At 48.6% G+C, this 23,280-nt stretch overlaps 1 protein-coding gene across 3 annotated transcripts in view; it reads right to left on the bottom strand.

The window, feature by feature from the left end:
• The window catches only part of EFCAB6 (EF-hand calcium binding domain 6), a 252,818-nt gene that overhangs the window by 185,288 nt on the left and 44,250 nt on the right, over positions 1-23,280 (bottom strand). For all 3 annotated transcript variants that reach the window (XM_027540564.1, XM_027540563.1, XM_027540565.1), the window contains one exon: positions 15,191-15,257. In XM_027540564.1, coding sequence (XP_027396365.1) covers positions 15,191-15,257 — 67 coding nt within the window. The remainder of the gene's footprint in view (positions 1-15,190; positions 15,258-23,280) is intronic.

The following is a 23,280-nucleotide window of genomic DNA, read 5'->3' as shown; positions in this document are numbered from 1 at the left end:
AAGCCAGAGAGAAAGCCTTAAAGGTCTGAAGTGTGGCTACATAAGACCAGGACTCACTCACCTCACATTTCAAGAAAAGGAAAAAAAAAAAAGCCCCATTCCACAGAAAAGTGTGAGTCACTCAGTTATGTTCGACTCTTTACGACCCCAACCCACTCCAGTACTTTTGCCTGGAAAATCCCATGGACAGAGGAGCCGGTAGGCTGAAGTCCATGGGGTCATGAAGAGTCGGACACGACTGAGCGACTTCACTTTCACTTTCACTTTTTACTTTCATGCATTGGAGAAGGCAATGGCAACCCACTCCAGTGTTCTTGCCTGGAGAATCCCAGGGACGGGGAAGCCTGGTGGGCTGCCGTCTATGAGGTCGCACAGAGTCGGACACTTAGCAGCAGCAGACTGTAGCCCTCCAGGCTCCTCTGTCCATGGGATTCTCCAAGCAAGAATACTGGAGTGGGTTGCCATTTCCCTCTCCAGGGAATCTTCTCAGCCCAGGTCTCCTGCATTTCAGGCAGACATTTTACTGTCTGTGCCACCAGGGAAGCCCACGGAAGAGTGAAGTAAAAAAAAGAAGGAGGCAATTATTTTGGGTGGGGGGGAATGATAGGAGCAAAATTAAATTAAAATATTCTCCAAAAGACTTAGATGAACTCATAGAGGGCAGACTCACAAATGTTACTATAAGGAGCAGAGAATGTCTGCCGTGAAGAGTAAAGCCAAGGAGGAGTGGGGACAAGAAACCTCCTTCAGAGGCGGTAACAACCATGGAGAACCAAAGTGCCCCAGGCTGCCATCATTCTGGTAACCTTGGAACAGAGACCTGACTCCTTCCAACTCCAGTATTCTCATCTGTGAAATGGGAATGAATGGGGCACTGCGTCAGAGGGCACAGATGAAATGAGCTCACGTGTGCAGGTACCTCACAGGGAACAGACTCAATAGATGGTGGTCTGATAGGAATCACTGATCAACACCAAAGGCTGAGGACAGAGATATAAATAACGAGATGACCACACACACATGCTGGGGAACAGCAACTGGCTGAATCAGTGCTACTGCCCCACTCAGTCAACTCGTCTACTTCCTTCCCTTCCTCACCACCCAACCTAGGTTAACAGAAGCCTTGAGAGAGTGGAAGGTCTTGAGTAGACAGGAGTCCAGGGCCAAGAATGGGGCCTGGATCAATGGATAATTGTCAAGTGGATGAAGGTATGGATGATGGATGGATAGATGGATGATGGATGGATGAATGGATGATGGATGGATGGATGGATGAGCAGATAGAAGGATGGATGGATGAATATGGATAGATGGACAGATGGAAGGATAGATGGCTATATGCATGCATAGATTAGTGGAGAGAAAAATGGATGGATGGATGGATGGGTGATTGCATCATTCATGGGGAAGCATTGGTAAGCCAACAAAATCCTTGTACAGACAGGACAGGTGGCTGCAGAAGGGCAGATAAGCATGCCATTTCTGGGGACACAGTGATCTGCTCTACACTCTCCCAGGGGGAGGAACTGAGAACTGAACAAGGACAGCAGAGCAGGAGGGGCAGATTAGAGCGGTCTGTGTGACTATTATGGGCACGGACAGGATATGTGAATTTTCAATGAGTTAAGTGGAGAAGAAGAAAGGCAGAAGGCTAACAATGAAGTACCAGAAAGAAAATTAAGCAAACAATCCCACTTATCATCACCTCAAAAAAGAATAAAAATACCTAGGAATAAACCTACCTCGGGGTGCAAAAGACCTGTACTCCAAAATAGTTTTCAGACACTGATGAAAGAAATTGAAGATGACACAAACAGATGGAAAGCATACCATGTTGTTGGATTGGAAGAATCAATATTATCAAAATGACCATACTCCCCAAGGCAATTAACAGAGTCAATGCAATCCCTATCAAAATACCAATGGCATCTATTTTTTTTTTTTTTTGCAGAACTAGAACAAAATAATTTTAAAATTTGTATGGAAACACACAAAAGACCCCCAAACAGCCAAAACAATCTTGAGAAAGAAGAACCGAATTGGAGGAATCATGCTCCCTGACTTCAGACTAAACTACAAAGCTGCTGTAATCAAAACGGTGTGGTACTGACAGAAAAACAGAATCACAGCAGAACGGGGAGAGCCCTGAAATAAACGCACACACTTACGGCCAGTCTACAGTAAGAGAGGCAAGCATGTCCAGTGGAGAACAGACAGACTCTTCAGTAAGTGGCGCTGGAAACACTGGACAGCTACATCTAAAGAGTGAAATTAGAACATCCTTAAACACCACATACAAAAACAAACCCAAAATAGATTACATGTAGACCGGATGTAGACCTAAATGTAAGGCTGGATATTATAAAATTTATTGAGGAAAACATAGGCAGAATGCTCATTGACATAAATCACAGCAATAATTTTTGGATCCATCTCCTAAAGCAAAGAAAATGAAAGCAAAAATAAGTAAATGGGACCTAATTAAACTTAAATGCTTTTGCATAGCAAAAAAAGGGGCTTCCAAGGTGGTGCTAGTGGTAAAGAACCCACCTGCCAATGCAGGAGACAAGAGACTCGGGTTCAATCCCTGGGTCAGGAAGACCCCCTGGAGGAGGGTATGGCAACCCACTTCAGTAGTCTTGCCTGGAGAATCCTATGCACAGAGGAGAGGCACCTGTGGGCTATATATAGTCCACAGGGTTGCAAAGAGTCAGACACCACTGAAGAGACTTGGCACGCACACATAGCATAGCAAAAAAAAAAAAACAAACCATCAACAAAATTAAAAGACAACCTACTGAATGGGAGAAAGTTTTGGCAAATGATAATGACTGATAAGGGATTAATGGCCAGCATATACAAGCAGCTCATACAACTCAATATAAAAAAACAAACAACTTGATGAAAAAATGGGCAGAAGAACTGAGTAGGCATTTTTCCAAAGAGGATATGCAGATGGTCAACGGGCTCATGAAAAGACACTCAACATCACTAATCAGTAGGGAAACGCAAATCAAACCCACAATGAGATACCACCTCACACCTGTCAGAATGGCCATCATCACAAAGAAGACAAGTAATAATGTTGGTGAGGATGTGGAGAGAGGGGAATCCTCTGACACTATTGGTGGGAATATTAATTGGTACAGCCACTATAGAAAACAGTATGGAGGTTTCTCAAAAAAAGAAAAAAAACAATGCAACCACCATATGACCCAGCAATTTCATTCCTTGGTTCAGTTCAGTTCAGTCCAGTCGCTCAGTCGTGTCCAACTCTTTGCGACCCCATGAACCGCAGAACACCAGGCCTCCCTGTCCATCACCAACTCCCGGAGTCCACCCAAACCAATGTCCATCGAGTTGGTGATGCCATGCAACCATTTCATCCTCTGTCGTCCCCTTCTCCTCCTGCCCTCAATCTTTCCCAGCATCAGGGTCTTTTCCAAGGAGTCAACTCTTTGCATCAGGTGGCCAAAGTATTGGAGTTTCAGCTTCAACATCAGTCCTTCCAATGAATACCCAGGACTGATCTCCTTTAGGATGGACTGGTTGGATCTCCTTGCAGTCCAAGGGACTCTCAAGAGTCTTCTCCAACACCACAGTTCAAAAGCATCAGTTCTTCGGCACTCAGCTTTCTTTATAGTCCAACTCTCACATCCATACATGACCACAGGAAAAACCATAGCCTTGACTAGAGGGACCTTTGTTGGCAAAGTAATGTCTCAGCTTTTTAATATGCTGTCTAGGTTGGTCATAACTTTCCTTCCGAGGAGTAAGTGTCTTTTAATTTCATGGCTGCAGTCACCATTTGCAGTGATTTTGGAGCCCAAAAAAATAAAGTCAGCCACTGTTTCCACTGTTTCCCCATCTATTTGCCATGAGGTGATGGGACCGGATGCCATGGTCCTAACTTTCTGCATATATATCCCCCCAAAAACCGAAACCACTACTTTGAAAAGATACATACACCATACATCCAAGTGTTCACAGCAGCATTATTTATAATAGCCAAGACGTGGAAGCAACCTAAGTGTCCATCGACAGATGAATAAATAAAGAAGATGTAGTATAAAAAAGAAAGAAATTTTGCCATTTGCAAAGCAACGTGGATGGACTTGGAGGGCATTACGCTAAGGAAAGGAAGTCAGATAGAGAAAGACAAATACTGCATGATATCACATGTGAAATCTAAAAAAATATGGCAGACCAGTGAATATAGCGAAAAAAGCAGCAGCCTCACAGATACAGAGAACAAACTAGCGTTACCGATGGAGGCAGGGGAGGGGCAACACAGGGGCGGGAGACACTAACGCAAACTTGTGGGTGTGAAATAGGCTCGAGGTGTGTTCTACGACGCAGGAGAAGAGCCGATATTCTGTAACAATGTGAATGGAGAGCAACCTTTACAAATTGTATAAAAAATGTTTTTAAAGAAAAAGAAAGGTAGAAGGCTTGAGCTGGTCTGCTCCCAGGGGCTGCTCACCAGCTGGGGGGACTGGAGCTGCAGGAGCAGGTGAAGGGGACCACCGGGGCAGGGCACTGGGAGAGAGGGGAGGGTGAGCCCCGAGCTGCTCTGTCTCCACGGGAAACCGCACAGTTCAGGGGCCCCCGAAGCACCATCCCTGTGAGTCCCCGAGTGCCCCATGAGCAGTCACAGAGGAGGCCGGGGGCAGGAAGGCCCCCTCTTCTTCCTCAGCCCTCATCACGCCCCTGATGAACCCGGGAGCAAAGAGGCTGAAGGAGGGCGAGGGGGCAGGTCCCATGCCCGCCGCGGGGGCCCCTGGGGCTGGAGGGAGGGCAGAGGGGCTGCTGAAGCTGGCAGATGTAACCTGAGCTGGGCCTGTTATCCCGGACCCTCTGAGACCACCTTCCTTCTGGGAGGCGGCAGATTCTCCAGCCCCTGCTTGGGAAGCAAAGAATCAAACTGCTTCCGTTTGTGCCCCCGCTGAGTTCAGACGGGTTCGATAAACTGCTAACAGTGGATGATTCTTACTCCACGGTTCTTTGTTTAAAATTCTCTTTATGGCACTGGGAAGGGAGCTCCAGGAGAGAAAGCTGTGAACCCAAATAAATATGACCACCCAGACTTGAAAGGAGGTGAGGAAGGGCCTCCTGTTCCCTCCCTGGAGCCCAGAACCCGCCCCCCAACCCCCGTGTCCAGGCCTGGCTCTGGCAGGGCCCCTTCCCCGGGGGGAGGACGGCAAACCCTCCTCAGGCCAGAGGGCGAGGCCTATGATGTTTCCCAGCGTGCGGCCATTCGAACGGGCTCTTGTTCAGCTGTTTCCTGTTTCCTCACCTGGAGCCGCCTTCGTCGCCGGTTTCCAGCAGGAGGGGGTTGGGGCCGCAGCCCACCCGCCTGCCTGGGGCCGGGGGCGCCGGGGAGGGGCCCTTGGCCGGCCGTGTCTTGGCTCCGCGGCGAAGCACGGGGTTCGGCTGCCACCCTGTCAGTCTGGCAGCTTTCTGCCGCCACGACGAAACTCATTTTCAATTTAAGGAGTACACTTCTGTCTTTTTTTTTTTTAAATTGAAGCCAAGGAAAAAGATTTCTCTTACAATAAACACATCAATGCTCATTTTCCTTATTATTCTACTTTTGGCTATTTCGTATAAAATCTTTAATTAAAGTTTTTCTTTGAAATTGTCATTATCAACCCAGAAGAAAGAAAGGGGAAAAATAAAAAAGAACAACACAGCTGTGCAGATATGAAGCGCTATTCAGGACTAAATGAACTGGAACGGAATAAGTAGCTTGACTGTTATGTTCTTGGTTTTGGCTCTGTGTTCTCAATAGCACAGTCTAACTTGTCACTTTATATCGATTCCATCTGTTTACACTCTGCAGAGTATTGGCTTCCTACCGTGAACATTTCCTATTTACCAGCTGGTAGAGATGAGCCAAACCAGATAGGAAAAAATTAGACTACATTCAGAACCTCATAAACACAAACTTTCAATCTGGGGACGTGTGGGAGGCGCAGTGGCCAGCACTGCTCACCTTTAACAAAGGGGCCAACTTCCCCTCCCGCTCCTGCGATGTCCCCACCCTCCCCTGTCCCTGACTTCCGACTTCCGAGAGGACTCGGCGTTGACTCACTGGAGGGACTGAAAGCCTGTCTTTACCAAAGACGGAACAAGCTCACACAGAAGACACCTAAAGAAGACCCGCGAAAACGGAGAGAAGGGATCGGATCTGGCTAAAAAGGAGCCCGAGGGAATTCTCCAGGCCAGAATACTGGAGTGGGTAGCCTTTCCCTTCGCCAGGGGATCTTCCCAACCTGGGGGTCGAACCCAGGTCTCCTTCATTGCCATCGGATTCTTTACCAGCTGAGCCACAAGGGAAGCCCATAAAGTGGAATTTGCTCAGTCGTGTACGAATCTTTGCGACGCCATGGACTATATACAGTCCATGGATTCTCCAGGCCAGAATACTGGCGTGGGTAGCCTTTCCCTTCTTCAGGGTGGGGGCGGGGAGAAGAGCTAAAGCAACCTAAAAGTCACAGTTGCTGTGCTGTGCTTAGTCGCTCAGTCATATCGGACTCTTCGTGACCCCACGGACTGTAGCCCACCAGCCTCTTCTGTCCATGGGGATTCTCCAGGCAAGAAACTGGAGTGGGCTGCCATACCCTCCTCCAGGGCATAGTTGCTACCACAGAGCAAAAATCCAGCTCTGGTTTGGGGTTTCCTTGCAGCCACAGTGAAAAGAGAAACTTGCTGTATATACCCCACATATACCTCCTCCCACCTTTGACTTTCATTTTTAAGATGCTCACCGGCCACAAACGGCTTAAAGACATCTAATTGGAATTCTGTGGACTCACTGAACAACCGGCACAGCTACAAAAATAAGCCCCAAGAGGGTGCCTAGTCCAGAAGGAGTATCTCATGTCTCTGCTTCTTCCTAACCCCACCCACATGCCTAGGATGGGAGCTCCTGCCCAGACACCACGGGCCATGCGTACTGGGGTCCCTGTCACCCTGACTCCAGAACTCACACAGCTGCACCCCAGGAGGGGCAGGCCGGTTCCCCCCAGGACCTCCAGGACCCCACACAGCAGAGGTGCGCAGCAAGCACAGTCTGACGAGGACGGTGAGGGACTGACTATCCTGGGGCCTGCTAACAGGCACCCCTGATCCCGGCTGCTCTCCCCTCCTGTGCAGCCCTCCTCTGCTGACGTCATCGCCTAAATCCTCCGCTCTCAGGCCATCGCCCCCATCAGAAACATCAACAAGCTCCACCACCACCACCCCGTGGCCCGTGCTTTAGGGTTAACAGTAGCTCACCTTCAAACACCTCCACCCTTTTCTCTACATTTCAGAAGTTGCTCTGTCCCTGTCACAGAGCTGGTCTCCTCCCTGACCCGGCCACGCATCCCCTGCCCACACCTCCGCCTCCTCTCCTCCTGCCAGGCTGCAGTCCTGAGTGCTGCCCCACATTCACCCTCTGCCCTGTCCTCAACGTGGATGGAAAGCCCATCCATGGTCCAACTCAAGCTGCACTCTCACCTTCCTCGTGATGTCTCTCCTGTGCATGCTTCCTGCAGAACCTTATTTACTTATCCTGTAAATATTTACTGAGCTCAGATCAGGTGCCGGGGTCTGTTCATGGCACTGAAGTTACAGCAGGGAGCAGGGTAGGGAAGGCGCCCACTCCCAGGGGCGTATTTCCTAGTGATGGGCAAATAAACAAAACCTTGGGATGTTCTGAGTGCTGAGCGACTGTAGATAGTGTAGTCCAGAGACCTTCGGGGGGTGTGGGCGTGCCACTCCAGTGGGGAAACTTCATGCTGAGCGCCAAAAAACCTGGGTGCTTGTCCAAACTTCGTTCAGTAAGTGACCAGTAACCATGGGGTGTCTTAAGCAAAGGGGTCAGATGAGACCCTTAACGTGTTCTTCACGTTAAGAACATGGCTCTGGTGTCGCATGAAATGGAGACTGTGAGGGGCAAGACGGGGAGCAGAAAGAACCACCCCCAGGGTGACTGGCAGGGCCGTCCACGGGGGCCGTGGGGATGCAAAAGCGCACGGAGCTCCGATACGGCAGAGGCTGCGGTGGACAGGACTCGCTGATGGACTGGAGCCACTCACTGAGATGGAGGGAGGTCCAGAGAGGAAGGCTTCTTGGGTGGCGTCTGCGGGACCATTTGCCCTGGTTTGGTCTGTGGACAGAGGTGAGTCTGGAGATGCAGATGGAGACAGAAACTCGGGAACCAACAGCACGCAGCCCCTTAGAAGCTTTAAACCATAGATGACCGAGCACTTTTAATTTTCCACATTAACTCTTTGGTTTTATCCACTCCAAATGCAAACTCCTAATTTTTTGAAAGACTTCCATGAGCCTTGCACTATGGTAAGTTCATTTTATATTGTTTCTCATAGTCTCAACAATATTGGAAAAATCTTGCAAAATTGCTTCCCCATTTCACTGCTGAGAAAACAGTTTCCAGAGAAACTAGCTTACTTGGGGGTCACTTAGAGAGTGAGTGTCTTGGTTCAGATGCACACTCAGCCAGGGGTCCGGCCTGCCCCCCCGCACCAGCCTGTCCCCACAACACCACCAGCCTATCCCCCTGACACCACTGCCCTGTCCCCCCCCACACCATTGGCCTGTCCCTCACCCACTGGCCCGTCTCCCCCACACTGTGCTGTTTTAAACATTTATTCATGCAATCTTGTGTTGACTTGCCACATGTAAGAAAGATTTTTTTTTTTTTAAAGATAAACTTAGTCCGAAAAAATATAAATTCTGACATAACAGCATCTTTGTGTTACTTTCCTGATGAAGCCTTTAGTAAATTAATAATAGAGCAACCAAAAATAGGTCCTGGGGTAGGAGCATTTTCAATATCTTTTTTTTTAATAAAATGGCAGCTGATTATTTTGTTATGTGAAATGCTCGAGATCAAAATGTAAGCACAGCTCTTCATTTAGCTGCACAGAGACACAGGAACAAGAGCTGTGACATTATTAATCACTATATTCGGTTATGATTGATAGGCTTTTCTGCAGGAGGAGAAAGTGCCTCAGATACAAGCTGTCCCAACAGCCCCGCGATATGCTAATATTTTCTTCAGATGAAAGAGGAGATGTGTTCAAATACCTGCTATAATAGGCAATTAATACCAAGTGCACCGGAGGAGAGATGATAAAAGCGGGATTAGGAGAATATTACGAATTAACGAAAAGCTTGTATGTTTTAGTAAATGGCCTCATTTTGAGCCTGTCACAGTCTTTTTATTAGGCAAACAGGCTGTATTCTGATACATTCGTGCGTGCTAATGTGGTGTTCCAATGTTAAGGTATGTTTATGAAATGGCTGTGATCCTAACGACTGTTTCTTTATTCCTCAAGCGATAATTTTTTAAATCTCTTTTTTAAGAAAATCCACCTATTTAAGAAAATGAATATACCCATCACTTGCGTGTCTTCACTTTTGTGACGATATTACCGAGCAAGCAAGCAGCTTAGTGCCTCTAATTATTTACTAATTGCTCCTGAAATGACTGAGCTGCATCTGTGCGACTCCAAGGCACCGGGGTGATCCCATAAAAACGGGTGTCAGTTCACTCCGTGTCCCACAGACAGGCTCGTCGCGGCTGACTGGGTCGACCAGATGTTCTGACATCACGGCACCCAGACTTGAAAGAATGTTCTTGATGGGGTGGTGATGTGGTATGAGAGCCAATGACCTAGGGCTTTTGAGGTTTGTTTAGTTTTCCTTTTTTTTTCTTTTTCATGTCTTTGAATTGCACACTCTTAAATTCTAGTCTTCAATTTAAAACAATTTTTTTCTTGCCTGTGGAGGGGAGGAGACTAGTCGTGACATTTCTAAACACACACTGAAGTTCTTACATAACTGAGAACAGCTTCCTGTGTCCTGGCCATTCCCAGGACGTAGCTTACAGGGAGCATCTGCCCGCCACCCAACTCGAGGGCAGGACAAGATGATTCTCTTCCCCTGCTAGCCCCTTCTTTGATCTCCACCTCACGCTCATGTTAGGAGTTGACAAAAGATGAAACAAGTTCAAAAGACCTGAACGTGGTTGCCCTGGCAACACCCTGCAGCCCTGCTCTAGCCCTCTTGCCCTGACAGAGTCCTCACCTGAAGCCTGTGGAGAACTAAGTGCTGCTGCTGCTGCTGCTGCAGGACAGGCCGGGGCCCCACAGGGCTGACAGGAGTGTAAGCAGCTGAGGAGTTGGGAATGAGTGTGAGACGGGCAGGAGGCCAGAGACAGAAAGGGAAAGAAACCTCCCAAATGCCTGTTTGAAGTGGATGCCACACGACCAACAATGCAACTCTGGGTTTAGCAAACAACCTCCGCTTGTTCATACAGTGGTGATCAGAGAGGCTTCTCTGGGACCAGCCGGGTCCACCTCCGGGCATAAGCAAGAGTCACATTTGCTACGGGCAAACGAGGTATTGGGGCTTCCCAGCTGGCACAGTGGTAAAGAATCTGCCGGCCAATGCCAATGCAGGAGACCCGGGAGACGTGGGGTCGATCCCTGGGTCGGGAAGATTCCCTGGAGGAGGAGATGGCAACCCACTCCAGTATTCTTGCCTGGAGAATCCCAGGGACAGAGGAACCTGACGGGCCACAGTCCACGGGGTCGGACAGGGCTGAGCGACTATACATGCACACACACACAAACTACGTATCACCGCCTTTCCTAAAGGGCCTCCTTGAGAAGCAGGTGGCTGGTAATTAGTAGCCAGGACCCCAGAGCCAGCTGCCAAGGCAGGAACTGCAGCTCCTCTGTCCCCAGCTGTGCACACAGGGCTCAACTGCTCAGCCTCTGTTGTAGCTTCCTCCACATCAAGATGGGATACCAAGAGCACCTGCCCCAGGGGGTTCTCCTGGAAACTGAATATGTAAACACAGTAAGCGCTTGGAACAGCTCCTAGTCAATGCTCAGTCCCTGCCACCTCTTATTAGTATCACAGCTGGAGAAATCCAAAAAATTACATCAGTGTCCAGAGGATTAAGGCCTGGCCAGCCTGGGGGTCCTTTCGCTGGGTGGCTGAAGCAGACACTGTCGGTCACTTTCTCCAAAGCCACTGACCTCTGCCCACCCCGTCTCTTTCTAACAAAACCCTCCATTTCCATTTTGTTCATATATTAGCTTCCACTCGCCCCCCACCCATGGTCATGTGCCTCGGGCGAGGGAGTCCAGCCACTGCACCAGGGAATGACCAGGGTTGGAGCAACGCCATCACCAGTGACTGGTTTGTGTGTGGACAAGACCCTGGGCTATGAGTCATGAGGAGACGTTCCACCGTGTTTATGGAGAGTCATACTGGCAGAAATGGTATGCTGGAAAAAACCCAAAAACCTGATACTGCAGTATCCATGTGTCAGACCTGGAATGCTGGCCACCTCCTGGTGACCGGAGGAGATGTGAGTGAGCAGACCCTGACCTGTGCTCCCTTCAGATTTGGACAAGATGAGAAGCTCCTTATCATCTCAGCTCGGTTGGACATTTCTCACAAGGCAGGACAACCAGACACCTCGGTGGTGGTGGCTGATGGGCTGCCTCCTGGAGGTGGGGAAAGCTCCCACAGGAAGGGTTTCAGGAGGGCCTGGCAGGACAGATAACGGGACGGATATTTATCGAGCACCCGATGTACGCACGGGGTCGCTTGCGTTACTCTCACTCATTCTTGTGGCCACTCCGGCAGGTCGGTGCTGTCGCCTCGCCTTCAGAGATGGTGGCATAGAGCAGTGACAGGCCTGAGGGCCCGTGGGCAGGGGCAGGGACGGGGCTTCAGGCCAGGGGCGCCTCCTGCCCACTAAGCCCCACTGCCTCCCAGCAGACTGAGACCCTGAGGGGTCTGCAAACCAGAAAGCTTGACAGCAGCCACGCAGACACCCACCAAAGGTACAGAAGCGAAGCTCAGGGAAGCAGTCCTCTCCGTGACCCAGGAGAAGCCAGGATCGAGAGGGGAGGGCAAGCAGGGGCACACCAGACTCAGAGTGCCCACAGTGTAGAACCTGGGTGCAGATCAATCCAGGACCCCGGACCCAGAGCCTGAGGATGGCATCCTGGGGACCACCTGGGCATGTAGAGCTTCCTCTTCCCCGATACAGGGCCCCAGGACGCAGATAGCAGCCTCCTCGTGTGAAGCCCCGGGTCACAGTTCCCGAAGGGCAGAGAGTCTGGACCCAGAGACCACCCTGTCTATCTCCGCCTTGACAGGAGGGAGGAAACGAGGCTCAGGGAGACCAGGGGTTCAACTGAACGTGAAGACACACTGGAGGGTCTAGTGAAAGGGAAGTGAAAGTGTTACTCGCTCAGTTCTGTCCGACTCTTTGCAACCTTAAGGACTGTAGCCCACCAGGCTCCTCTGTCCATGGGATTCTTCAGGCAGGAATACTGGAGTGGGTTGCCATGCCCTTCTCCAGGGGATCTTCCTGACCCAGGGGTCGAACCTGGGTCTCCTGCACTGCAGGCAGATTCTTTACCATCTGACATATAGGGAAATCCCAGGAAACTCATAGGGAGGATATATAGTTGGAGGGGGAAGTCCCAGACTAGTGTGTTTGGAAGGTCTGGTTGTTATGTTTGTTTACTCGCTAAGTCATGTCTGACTCTTTGCGACCCCATAGACTATATCCCCACCAGGCTCCTCTGTCCAGGGATTCTCGAGGCAAGAATACTGGAGTGGGTTGTCAAGCCCTCCTCCAGGGGATCTTCCCAACCCAGGGATTGGACCTGCATCTTCTGCATTGGCAGGTGGATTCTTTACCACTGAGCCACTGGGGAAGCCCCTTGGAGGGCCTAAGTGAACCTGAATTAGGGCAAGGCTGCGGAACCAGCCATCAGACCAAGCTCACAGCAGAAGAAATCAACTGAGACACGCAAGCAGTGGGGCTCGGGCAGTTTGGGGTGCCAGCAGCTAACTGCCTGTTGGTTTAGGACGGCTAGACCACACACACATTTAGCAAAGTCTGGCTCCCAAAATTCACAAGAGACATTTGCATGCATTCTTGGCTCCAATGAGGCTCGTGGACTTATATTTAAAACAAAAGCATTAGCATCTTTCACTCCCCAACTGTGTGGCTTGCCCAGCAATGACAACGTATGTATGAAGAGAGCCTTCTTTCACTAATCGCCAGGTGTTCCTCTCTGTCACCAGGGCTTGAGTGTGGTCCGATTGCAGGACCCGAGCGGTAGCTGGAAACACGCTACTGCACAGCCAGCAGCCAAAGAGGGTACTGGGTTTGTTCTGTTTATTCTGGGCTCGGTGGGAAGGGATGACATTCATGAGTTCCTACCTATTCGTCAGAGGAAACTGTAGTAATCGCCATAATAATGACAGATGGCATCGCCTAAGTGTTCCAGGCCCTTTATACCAAATGTTTCTAAGCTACACAACAGCACTACGAGATGGGTGTTCCTATTCCTAAGCACGGATGAAGAAACCCGATGACAAGGACTTGCCCAAGACCACCAGCTGATAAATGGCAGAGCCCATCCAGGCCACCTGCCTGCCCAGGGCCAGGGTAGCCGGTCGAGCTGGGGTTCCAGCTTGCGTGGGCCTGACTGCTCGGCAGGGAGAACCAGGGAGCAGGTGTCCCCTCCCTCACCTGCTCAGCCTCTGGCTGTCACCTTTCTGTTCTCTCTAGAACCAGCGTGACAACTGCCCTGGTTGAAACTCACTGTTAGTGCGAGGGTTTTATTGGAAGGAGGCTGGGATGAAAAGACAACTGAGATGAAAGGCCAGCCATCCAGTGGGAAGTCCCCTCCAGCTTTCCTCTTGGAAGCCTCACTTTCAGTAACTTACAAGCCGGACCTGTATCCACACCCTCCCCTAACCGTCATGTCACGTTACTGATCCACAACGGCATCTAAGTTGACATGATGGCCATCGTAAACAGCTGACTTTCCCAGGATAATTTCATGATGAACACAGTTTGTGAAGAGACAAATTGAGGACATATACCATAAATAATATCCAGTGTGTTATGTATCTCTTGCTGCTGCTGCTGCTGCTAAGTTGCTGCAGTCGTGTCTGACTCTGTGCGACCCCATACACAGCAGCCCTCCAGGCTCCCCCGTCCCTGGGATTCTCCAGGCAAGAATACTGGAGTGGGTTGCCATTTCCTTCTCCAATGCATGAAGGTGAAAAGTGAAAGTGAAGTCGCTCAGTCGTGTCCGACTCTGAGCAACCCCATGGACTGCAGCCTACCAGGCTCCTCCATCCATGGGATTTTCCAGGCAAGAGTACTGGAGTGGGGTGCCATCGCCTTCTCCTACAGAATAACAAATGAACAACAATGGAAGCAGCAAATAATTGTACCAGGGTTCCTACTGATATAAACTATAGAGAAAGTAGATTTCTAGGAGCACGTAGTGCTAAAAAATTATCACACTAAAAGATGAATTTCTGGTGTTAACGGCACAAGCCGGGAGAACATTTTGTGGGGTTTAGACAAACATTTTGTGGGTTTCTGGCTCTGTTTGATTTTGAAACGTACGAAAATCTCAGAAAAGTTCAAAAAGGAAAGAAAATTTGTCACATTTCTAACCAACATATTGAGTCAAGTGAATTAAACTATGATTCTCAAACTGCTCATGTAACTGAGCAGGCTCACATGCATCTTAAATAGCGGTCCGATTCCAACCCTAAACGCTGTGAACACCCCGTCCCTCCCTAGCTGTGCCCCGCTATCCACCTGTAATCCGCAAGCAGGAACAAAGCTACATGCTCCTTCCTAAACACATGCGGGAGTTTTTGTGGCTAAATTACTCCATCCATAAATGTCTATCTCCCTGCGTGTCTCTGGTTATTTTTTACCATGCGTCTCTTGATTGGCACTCACTGCTGAAAAGCAGCAGTTTTCTCAGTCTAAAGAAAACCTTGCCTTAGTTGTAGACAGAAACCAAAGGACCGCCTTACGGATGATGATCTAAAGTTAAAGCAAAGGTAATTAATATTCCAGGACTTCTGCCGGTGTGGCTCATCACAGATGAGGCCATCGGAGCGGGCGAAGGCGAGTGAACACAGGCTCTCACATGCGATCTATTGAGTCAAGCGACTTTGACATGAGAACGCAGATGACAAGACCCAGCTCATTCTGCATCGGCTCCCTCTGCTAGCGGTTACTTTGGACAAGCGGCAGGGCAGGGGGTGGGGGGTGGGGGCGGGGGGTAGGGTTGGGGGGCGCGGAAGAACTTTGAAAGATCTCTATTACCTTTTCTCCTACTTGGGCCTCGAGCTCTTTTAACGTCCGACAGCCATTCATTTCATTCTCACCTCCCCTTAAAGACAACAATTAAAAACCTCTTGTTAGCATGTTTTCACTGAATTAACGTTTACATAGGACACACAGAGATGAAAATGATAAGAATTTCTACACTGCATATTTTTAAATGCAAGGTGTTTCTTATGTACTACCGTTTGCCAGAAGTGTGAACTCAGGCAAGTTACTTAGCTTCTCCAGGCCTGGGGCCCCTCTTCTGTAAAATGAAATACAACATCCACTCCTCCCAGGGCGGTGCGGGGACTGAGTAATTACAGCCTGCACTCCATGAGGCCTCATTCCATGGGTTAGCAGACATCCCGCTTTACAGAGGCTGGGCGGGCCGAAGGTCATGATGGGGAAGTGGAGGCCCAGTCTTCAGATGCGGGTGGCCTGGCCTCGCCGCCCCCTCCCCACCCTGGGCTGAGGCACTGCGTTCTGACCCTGTGGGCTCCCATTCCAACGCAGTGCACGCTGAGCCCTGCTGAAAAGGGCTGAGCCTGGCTGGACATCTGTAACCAGCCGCTTGGCTCCATCTGCTTGTATTAACTCTGATTTTGCATCCTCTGTCCACCCATAAACCACTTCAGACTCCCTCTGTGGAATCAACCGTGGGGCTAGGATGGGGACAAAGAACACCAGATGCCACTTCACAGTATTTATCCAGCGCCTCCTGTACCCAGGTCTGGGGCACCACGTTGAGCAGAACACCATTTCCAGTCTTGAAAAAGCTTAATGCCAGTGATGGTGACAGACGGGAAATAAGCAATCAAATAAGCAACGTTCAGTTCAGTTCAGTCCAGTCGCTCAGTCATGTCCGACTCTTCCAACCCCATGGACTGCAGCACCCCAGGCCCCCTGTCCATCACCAACTCCCGGAGTTTACCCAAACTCATGTCCATTGAGTCAGTGATGCCATCCAACCAGCTCATCCTCTGTTGTCCCCTTCTCCTCCTGCCTTCAATCTTTCCCAGCATCAGGGTCTTTTCAAATCAATCAGCTCTTCGCATCAGGCAGTCAAAGTATTGCAGCTTTAGCTTCAACATCAATCCTTCCAATGAACACCCAGGACTGATCTCCTTTAGAATGGACTGGTTGGATCTCCTTGCAGTCCAAGGGACTCTCAAGAGTCTTCTCCAACACCACAGTTCAAAAGCATCAATTCTTCGGCACTCAGCTTTCTTTATAGTCCAACTCTCACATCCATACATGACTATTGGAAAAACCATAGCCTTGACTAGACGGACCTTTGTTGGTAAGTTGATGTAATAAGAAGTGCTGTGAAGACAATAAAGGCAGGCGATGGGGGTGGCGGGGAGAGACAGGGTAAGAAGGAAAGGCCCGTCTCCGGGACGGGGTGGACAACAGGGCATTGGGATAGAGACCCACACGCTGAGGAGCCAGGAGCCACTCTCTTGGAGGAACAGCTCTCTGAGCAAAGCAAAGGAAGCACGCAGCGGCAGGAAGCCCAGAGGTGGCAGGAGTCTGGCACATCCCAGGGCTGGCACTGCAGGGGCTGGGGGACCAGAGCCCACTGAGCAGGGCCGAGGAACACGGGGTAAGCTCAGAGATGGAGGCGGGCACCAGCCCAGTGGTGCGGGGGGCCCTGATGAGGACCCTGAACTTCACAGTGGGACGAGGGGAAGACACTAGAGCGCTTTAAAGGGAAATTAACTTCATTTTACATAGAACGAAGGGCTCAGAGGAGTTGAGTGCTGGACCCAAGTTAAAGATGAAACCAGGAATCCAGCCTTACAATTCTCTGTTAAATGTCATATATTTAATACTGTTCTCATTAGGTATCGAAGAGATACAAAACAGTACATGTAGCATATGTTTAAGATTTAAGGAGTAAAAGGTAGACATACCTGCGTACCCCCCATCAGCTGCCCCAAGGGCCCAGGGAGGCTGCCCCCCTCAACCTCAGCCTTCTCCCTCCTCCTCCCACCTCTGCATTTGGTCAAGGCAGTTCCTCTGCCACCCTAAACTCCAAACTCCATCTCTGTCTCCTTCAAGGGAGCCCCATCTCTATTACCTGATACTAACTCAGTGACTCCAGCTTTCTTTAGATTGGCATTTCTTGGAATGGTATGTCTTTTTAAATCTCTTCACTTTTAACCTTCCTATAAACTTATGTTTAGGTTTTTCTTTTCGTGGGCTTTACTTTTAAATGGAATATTTATTATAATTACTGATACTTTCAGGATTTCCATTTGTCCTGCTTCTTCTGATTCTTCTTGCCTTCTTTTGGGTTGATCTAATTTTTATCATTCAGTTTTTGTGCCTTTTTTTTTTTTTTTTTTTTGGAGTTTGGGAGTTACACAGTCCATTTTTAATCTTGTAGCAATTGCTCTGGAAATGACAACCAGCATACTTGTCAAAGGGCCTCTCTTCAGATGGTAAAGAATCCATCTGCAATGCAGGAGATGCAGGTTTGATCCCGGGGTCAGAAAGATCCTCTGGAGAAGGGAATGGCAACTCATTCTAGTATTCTTGCCTGGAGCATCCCAGGGATAGAGGAGCCTGGTGGGCTACAGTCCATGGAGTAGCAAAGAGTCGGACACGACGGAGCAACTGAACTGAACTGCTTTCTTTAGATCTACAGTTCTAGGGAGGCAGTGATGGTCTTCCAACACATCTTAGTTATTCATCCATTCAAAAGTGACTTTTGAACTTCCCTGGTGGCGCAGTGGATAGGAATCTGCCTGCCAATGCCAGGGACACAGGTTTGATTCCTGGTCCGGGAAGACTCCACACACTACAGGGCAGCTAAGCCCGTGGCCCCACGGCTACCGAGTCCAAGAGGTACAGCTACTGAAGCCTGTGGGCCTAGAGCCCGTGCTCGGCGACAGGGACGCCACCACAATAAGAAGCCCGCGCCCTGCAATCGAGACCCAGCTCAGCCAAAAGCCCGCGCCCTGCAACGAAGACCCACCTCAGCCAGAAAGAAGTAAATACGATAAATTATTTTTAAAAAGTCACTTTTGTGTAAGTGTTGCCCTTTGGCTTCTTTCTTTTTTAATCTTTTTTTTTTTTTTTGGCTGCATCACAGCATGCAGCATCTTAGCTGCCCGATCAGGGTATCAAACTCTGGGCCCCTGCAGTGGAAGAGCAGAGTCTCAACCACGGGACCACCAGGGCAGTCCCCGTTTTACTGCTTTTCCGATCTTTCGGTCCTTGGGGTTCTGCCCCCACCTCTGCTTTAAATCTTGTTGGAGACTTGGCTTCTGGGATCCACAGGACGGCGCCTTCCGTCGGTGGTCCGGGCCGGGCCGTGGTCTCTTTGTCTGTTACTCCCGTCCTTCCTCTAGCTGCGCTCTTTGTAAGAGCTCCAGTTACATGTTCTGTGTCTGTGCTACATTCTGCCTAATGTTTTCTGACCGATCTTCCAGTTCACTTATTTCCTTGGCTGCATCTAATCTGTTTATTAAATTCATTGCTTTAAATTGTTATTATGAGATGTAACCTTGACCCAGAAAAGTATGTACAGCACATATGCATAGTTTGCTTACAATTAAGGCAAACACCTGTTTAACAATTTCTCAAATTAAGAAGCTGGGGCTTCCCTGGTGGCTCAGAGGTAAAGAATCTGCCTGCCAATGCAGAAGAAGCGAGTTTGAGCCCTGGTCCAGGAATATCCTACATGCTGCGGAGCAACTAAGCCTGTGTGCCACAACTACTGAGTCTGTGCCCTAGAGCCCGGGAGCTGCAACTGCTGAAGCCCGTGTGCCCCAAACCTGTGCTCCACAACAGCAGGAGCCACCGCAATGAGAAGCCCGCGCATCACAACGAGAGAGCAGCCCCCTTCTATGCAACTAGAAGAAAGCTCATGAAGCAACAAAGACCCAGCACAGCCAAAAACAGATAAATCAATACAATTTTAAAAAATAGTTTTTAAAGAATTAGAGCCAAACACAAAGAGGCCCCATCTGCCCTTCTCCAGTTTAAATATTTTCTCTCCTCCTCCTAGTAACCACTCTCCTAGCACTTTGGATATCATTTACTTTTCAGTTCAGTTACTCAGTCATGTTCAACTCTTTGCAATCCCATGAACTGCGCACACCAGGCTTACTTGTCCATCACCAACTCTTGGAGCTTGCTCAAACTCATGTCCATTGAGTCGGTGATGCCATCCAACCATCTCATCCTCTGTCGTCCCCTTCTCCTCCTGCCTTCAATCTTTCCCAGCATCAGGATCTTTTCCAAGGAGTCAGTTCTTCACATCAGGTGGCCAAAGCATTGGAGTTTCAGCCTCGGCATCACTCCTTCCAGTGAATATTTAGGACTGATTTCCTTTAGGATGGACTGGTTGGATCTCTTTGCAGTCCAACGGACTCTCAAGAGTCTTCTCCAACACCACAGTTCAAAAGCATCAATTCTTCAGCTTTCCTATGTCTAACTCTCACATCCATACATGACTACTGGAAAAACTATAGCTTTGACTAAATGGACCTTTGTTGGCAAAGTAATGTCTCTGCTTTTTAATATGCTGTTTAGGTTGGTCATAACTTTTCTTCCAAAAAATAAGCGTCTTTTTCATGGCTTTAGTCACCATCTGAAGCAATTTTGGAGCCCCCCAAAACAAAGTCTGCCACTGTTTCCATTGTTTTCCCATCTATTTGCCATGAAGTGAAGGGACTAGATGCCGTGATCTTAGTTTTCTGAATGTTGAGCTTTAAGCCAACTTTTTCACTCTCTTCTTTCACTTTCATCAAGAGGCTCTTTAGTTCTTCACTTTCTGCCATATGGGTGGTGTCATCTGCATATCTGAGGTTACTGATATTTCTCCCAGCAATCTTGATTCCAGCTTGTGCTTCATCCAGCCCAGCACTTCACATGATGTACTCTGCATATAAGTTAAATAAGCAAGGTGATAATACATAGCCTTGACATACTTTTATCTTCATTTACATTTATCTTTTATCTTCTTATAATTTTACCACCTAGGTATGTATCCTTAAACAAAACAGTTCAGTTGTCTGGTTTTGAACTTCACATGTGAACAGAAGTATTTGTTCACTTTTTCCTCCTTCCCTCAGTGTTACATCCATGAGTCATTCAGGCTGTTGACTACAGGTGTCATTTGTTGGTTGTCATTGGGCTTCCCCTTGTGGCTCAGCTGGTAAAGAATCTGCCTGCAATGGAGGAGACCTGGGTTTGATCCTTGGGTTGGGAAGATCCCCTGGAGAAGGAAAAGGCTACCCACTCCAGTATTCTGGCTTAGGTCTGTAAATGGTTCACAAAGAGTCAGACGCAACTGAGCAACTTTTCACTTGACTTCACTTCAGTTGGCGTTTTTGCAGCCTCTGACTCAATAAACATACATTAAGCACCTCTGTTGCTGCTGTTTAGTCACGAAGTCATTTCCAACTGTTCTGCCACCCGATGGGCTGCAGCGCGCCAGGCTCCTCTGTTCATGGAAATTCCCAGGCAAGAATACCAGAGTGGGTTCCATTTCCGACTCCAGGGCATCTTCCCAACCCAGGGATCGAACCCGTGTCTCCTGTGTCTCCTGCATTGGCAGGCAGATTCTTTACCACTGAGCCACCTGGGAAGCACATTAAGCACCTGATCTGTGCCAAGCACTCTCCTAGGGACTTGGAATACATCAATAAGTCAAACGGATAAAGTTGCCTGCCCTTGTGGAGCTCACGTTCTATGTTGAGAAAGTCTCACTTGTGTGTTAGCCTCAAGGGTGTGGGTGGAGTGACCTACAGGCTTATCTGGTGGAAACACTGCAGACACTGGGAAGCACCAGTCAAAAGTGATAAGGTGGAAGCAACAAGAATGTCCTCAGTTTGGGAACACCATGAACGAGAGCAGAGCAGCAGAGTCCCATCAGGGAGGCCAGCCAGATCACAGAGGGCCTTGCAGTTTCCGTGGGATCACCTGCCTTTCGCTGGTAGCATCTTCTAGCATTTCCCTAGTCAAGATCTGCAGGATGTGAACCATCTCAGTTTTTGTCTGAAATGTTGTTATTTAATCCTCAGGCTTTTTTTTTTTTTTTAATGTTTCTTGCTGTGTTTGCTGCTGCTGCTACTGCTAAGTCGCTTCAGTCATGTCCGAATCTGTGTGACCCCATAGACGGCAGATCCCGTCCCTGGGATTCTCCAGGCAAGAACACTGGAGTGGGTTGCCATTTCCTTCTCCAATGCATGAAAGTGAAAAGTGAAAGTGAAGTCGCTCAGTTGTGTCCAACTCTTATCGACCCCATGGGCTGCAGCCCACCAGGCTCCTCCGTCCATGGGATTTTCCAGGCAAGAGTACTGGAGTGGGGTGCCATTGCCTTCTCTTTAATCTTTAGAAATTCAAAGATGCTGTCTGAACCTTCGAAAGTGAGAGTGTTACTTGCTCAGTCGTGTCTGACTCTTTGTGATCCCGTGGACTGTAGCCCGCCAGGCTCTTCTGTCCATGGGATTCTCCAGCCAAGAATACTGGAGTGGGTTGCAATGTAATGCAGTGGGTTACCACTGAGCCACCTGGGAAGGATAATCCAATGCAAAGGCTCCCTTTCTGCAAGTCAGTGTAAAGAAAGTTTACGAGATGGAGCTGAAAGGTAACTTTGAACATCATGGGCAAAGGCACCAGATGTGGCTCCCTTTTCCAAACAGTCTGGTCCCAGTGGTGAGCAGACACCGTGGGAAGAGGAGGAAAGGTGGCCAGGGGTTCCCACAGAAAGAGCTCTCCTTCTTATTCTTACAAATACAGCTTTTAAAAAAAATCTAGGAAGGCAAATACTTTAGCTCAGCACACTGAAGAGCTCCTCCCACACTCTCGCACCTTTCGTTGCCACTGTTGAGACATCTGTGTCAGTCTAATGGTCACTCCTCTGGAGTCAACCCCATCTTTCTTCTCCCTGCCTTCAACATTTTCTCTTTGATTTTAATGTTCTATAGTTTCACTGTGATATGTCTAGATAGGCATCCCTTTTTGTTTATCTGGCTCGAGACTCTAAACCGTTACCTTTTCAAATACAGTCCCTGTGCTACTCCTTCTCTCACATATCTGGAAACCCAACAAGAGGTATTACTGGGCCTTCTCTGCCCACCTCCCATGTTCTTACACCTGTCCTCCGTGTTTGCATCTCTGTTTCTGAGCTGCATTCCGGATACTACCTTCAGATCTGCTTTCCACTCCACTAATGCTCTTTCCAGCTGTGCTGAATCCACCATTTTCACCCATCCACTAAAACTTTATTCTACAGCAGGCGTTATCTTTCAGTGCTAGCAGTTCCACTGTGTACTTCTTCAAATCTTTATTTTTGTTGCCTCTTGTTTTGCATTCATGTATTGAATCCATTCTTTCATTTCTTTAAAGCTATTACAACACTGGTTTTATATTCTGTATCTGACAGTTTCAACATGGCAAGTGTCTGGAGATCTGATTCTACTGGACAGGATTTCCATTTGTTTGCGGTCCTCATTCTTCATTTCTTCATGTGTCGTCAAGGTTTTCTGTGTGACACTTTACCTGTGGCTTTCTTTAAGGGCTATGTTGTAGACGTATCCCTCCCTTGAAGGGCACACCCAGTCCAGGACCAGTTTTAAGTAAATTCCTAGCCTGAGACTTTTCAGACCACACAGGTAGCATTATTTTAGGTATAGATCTTCATTAAAATTGACTTGTGATTACAATCTTTCCTCTATTCACCCAATGCCAGTGTTGAAATAGCTAGGTTTCTGTGATGCAGATCTATATTTTGATAATTATCCTTACAAGAGGGTATAGGGGTCCCCACTGTCCATGTACTGGTCTTCTCTTTGGTTTTTCCACCTTGGATAGACCCTATAGGCTTTGTCTTTTGTCCCTTTCACTCCGAAGACCCAACAAAACTGAAACACCAATTCACCAAGATTTGGCCAATACTTTGTGGCAAAAACTTCTTTATACAAAACTTCTCTAGATTCCACTTCCTACCGCATGCTTAGCCTCTAAGAATTACTTCCTTTCTTGCCAGCTCAGTAATGCATTAAAATACTTTACCTTTAATCCACCATTTTACTTGTTTTCAGTGGAAGTGTTGTTCATGGAGGTAGCCTACC

This window comes from Bos indicus x Bos taurus, chromosome 5, assembly GCF_003369695.1.
Source record: "Bos indicus x Bos taurus breed Angus x Brahman F1 hybrid chromosome 5, Bos_hybrid_MaternalHap_v2.0, whole genome shotgun sequence".
Classification (NCBI taxonomy): domain Eukaryota; kingdom Metazoa; phylum Chordata; class Mammalia; order Artiodactyla; family Bovidae; genus Bos; species Bos indicus x Bos taurus.
Note: the sequence above shows the minus strand (reverse complement) of the source record. Positions and strands in the feature narration are given on the sequence as shown.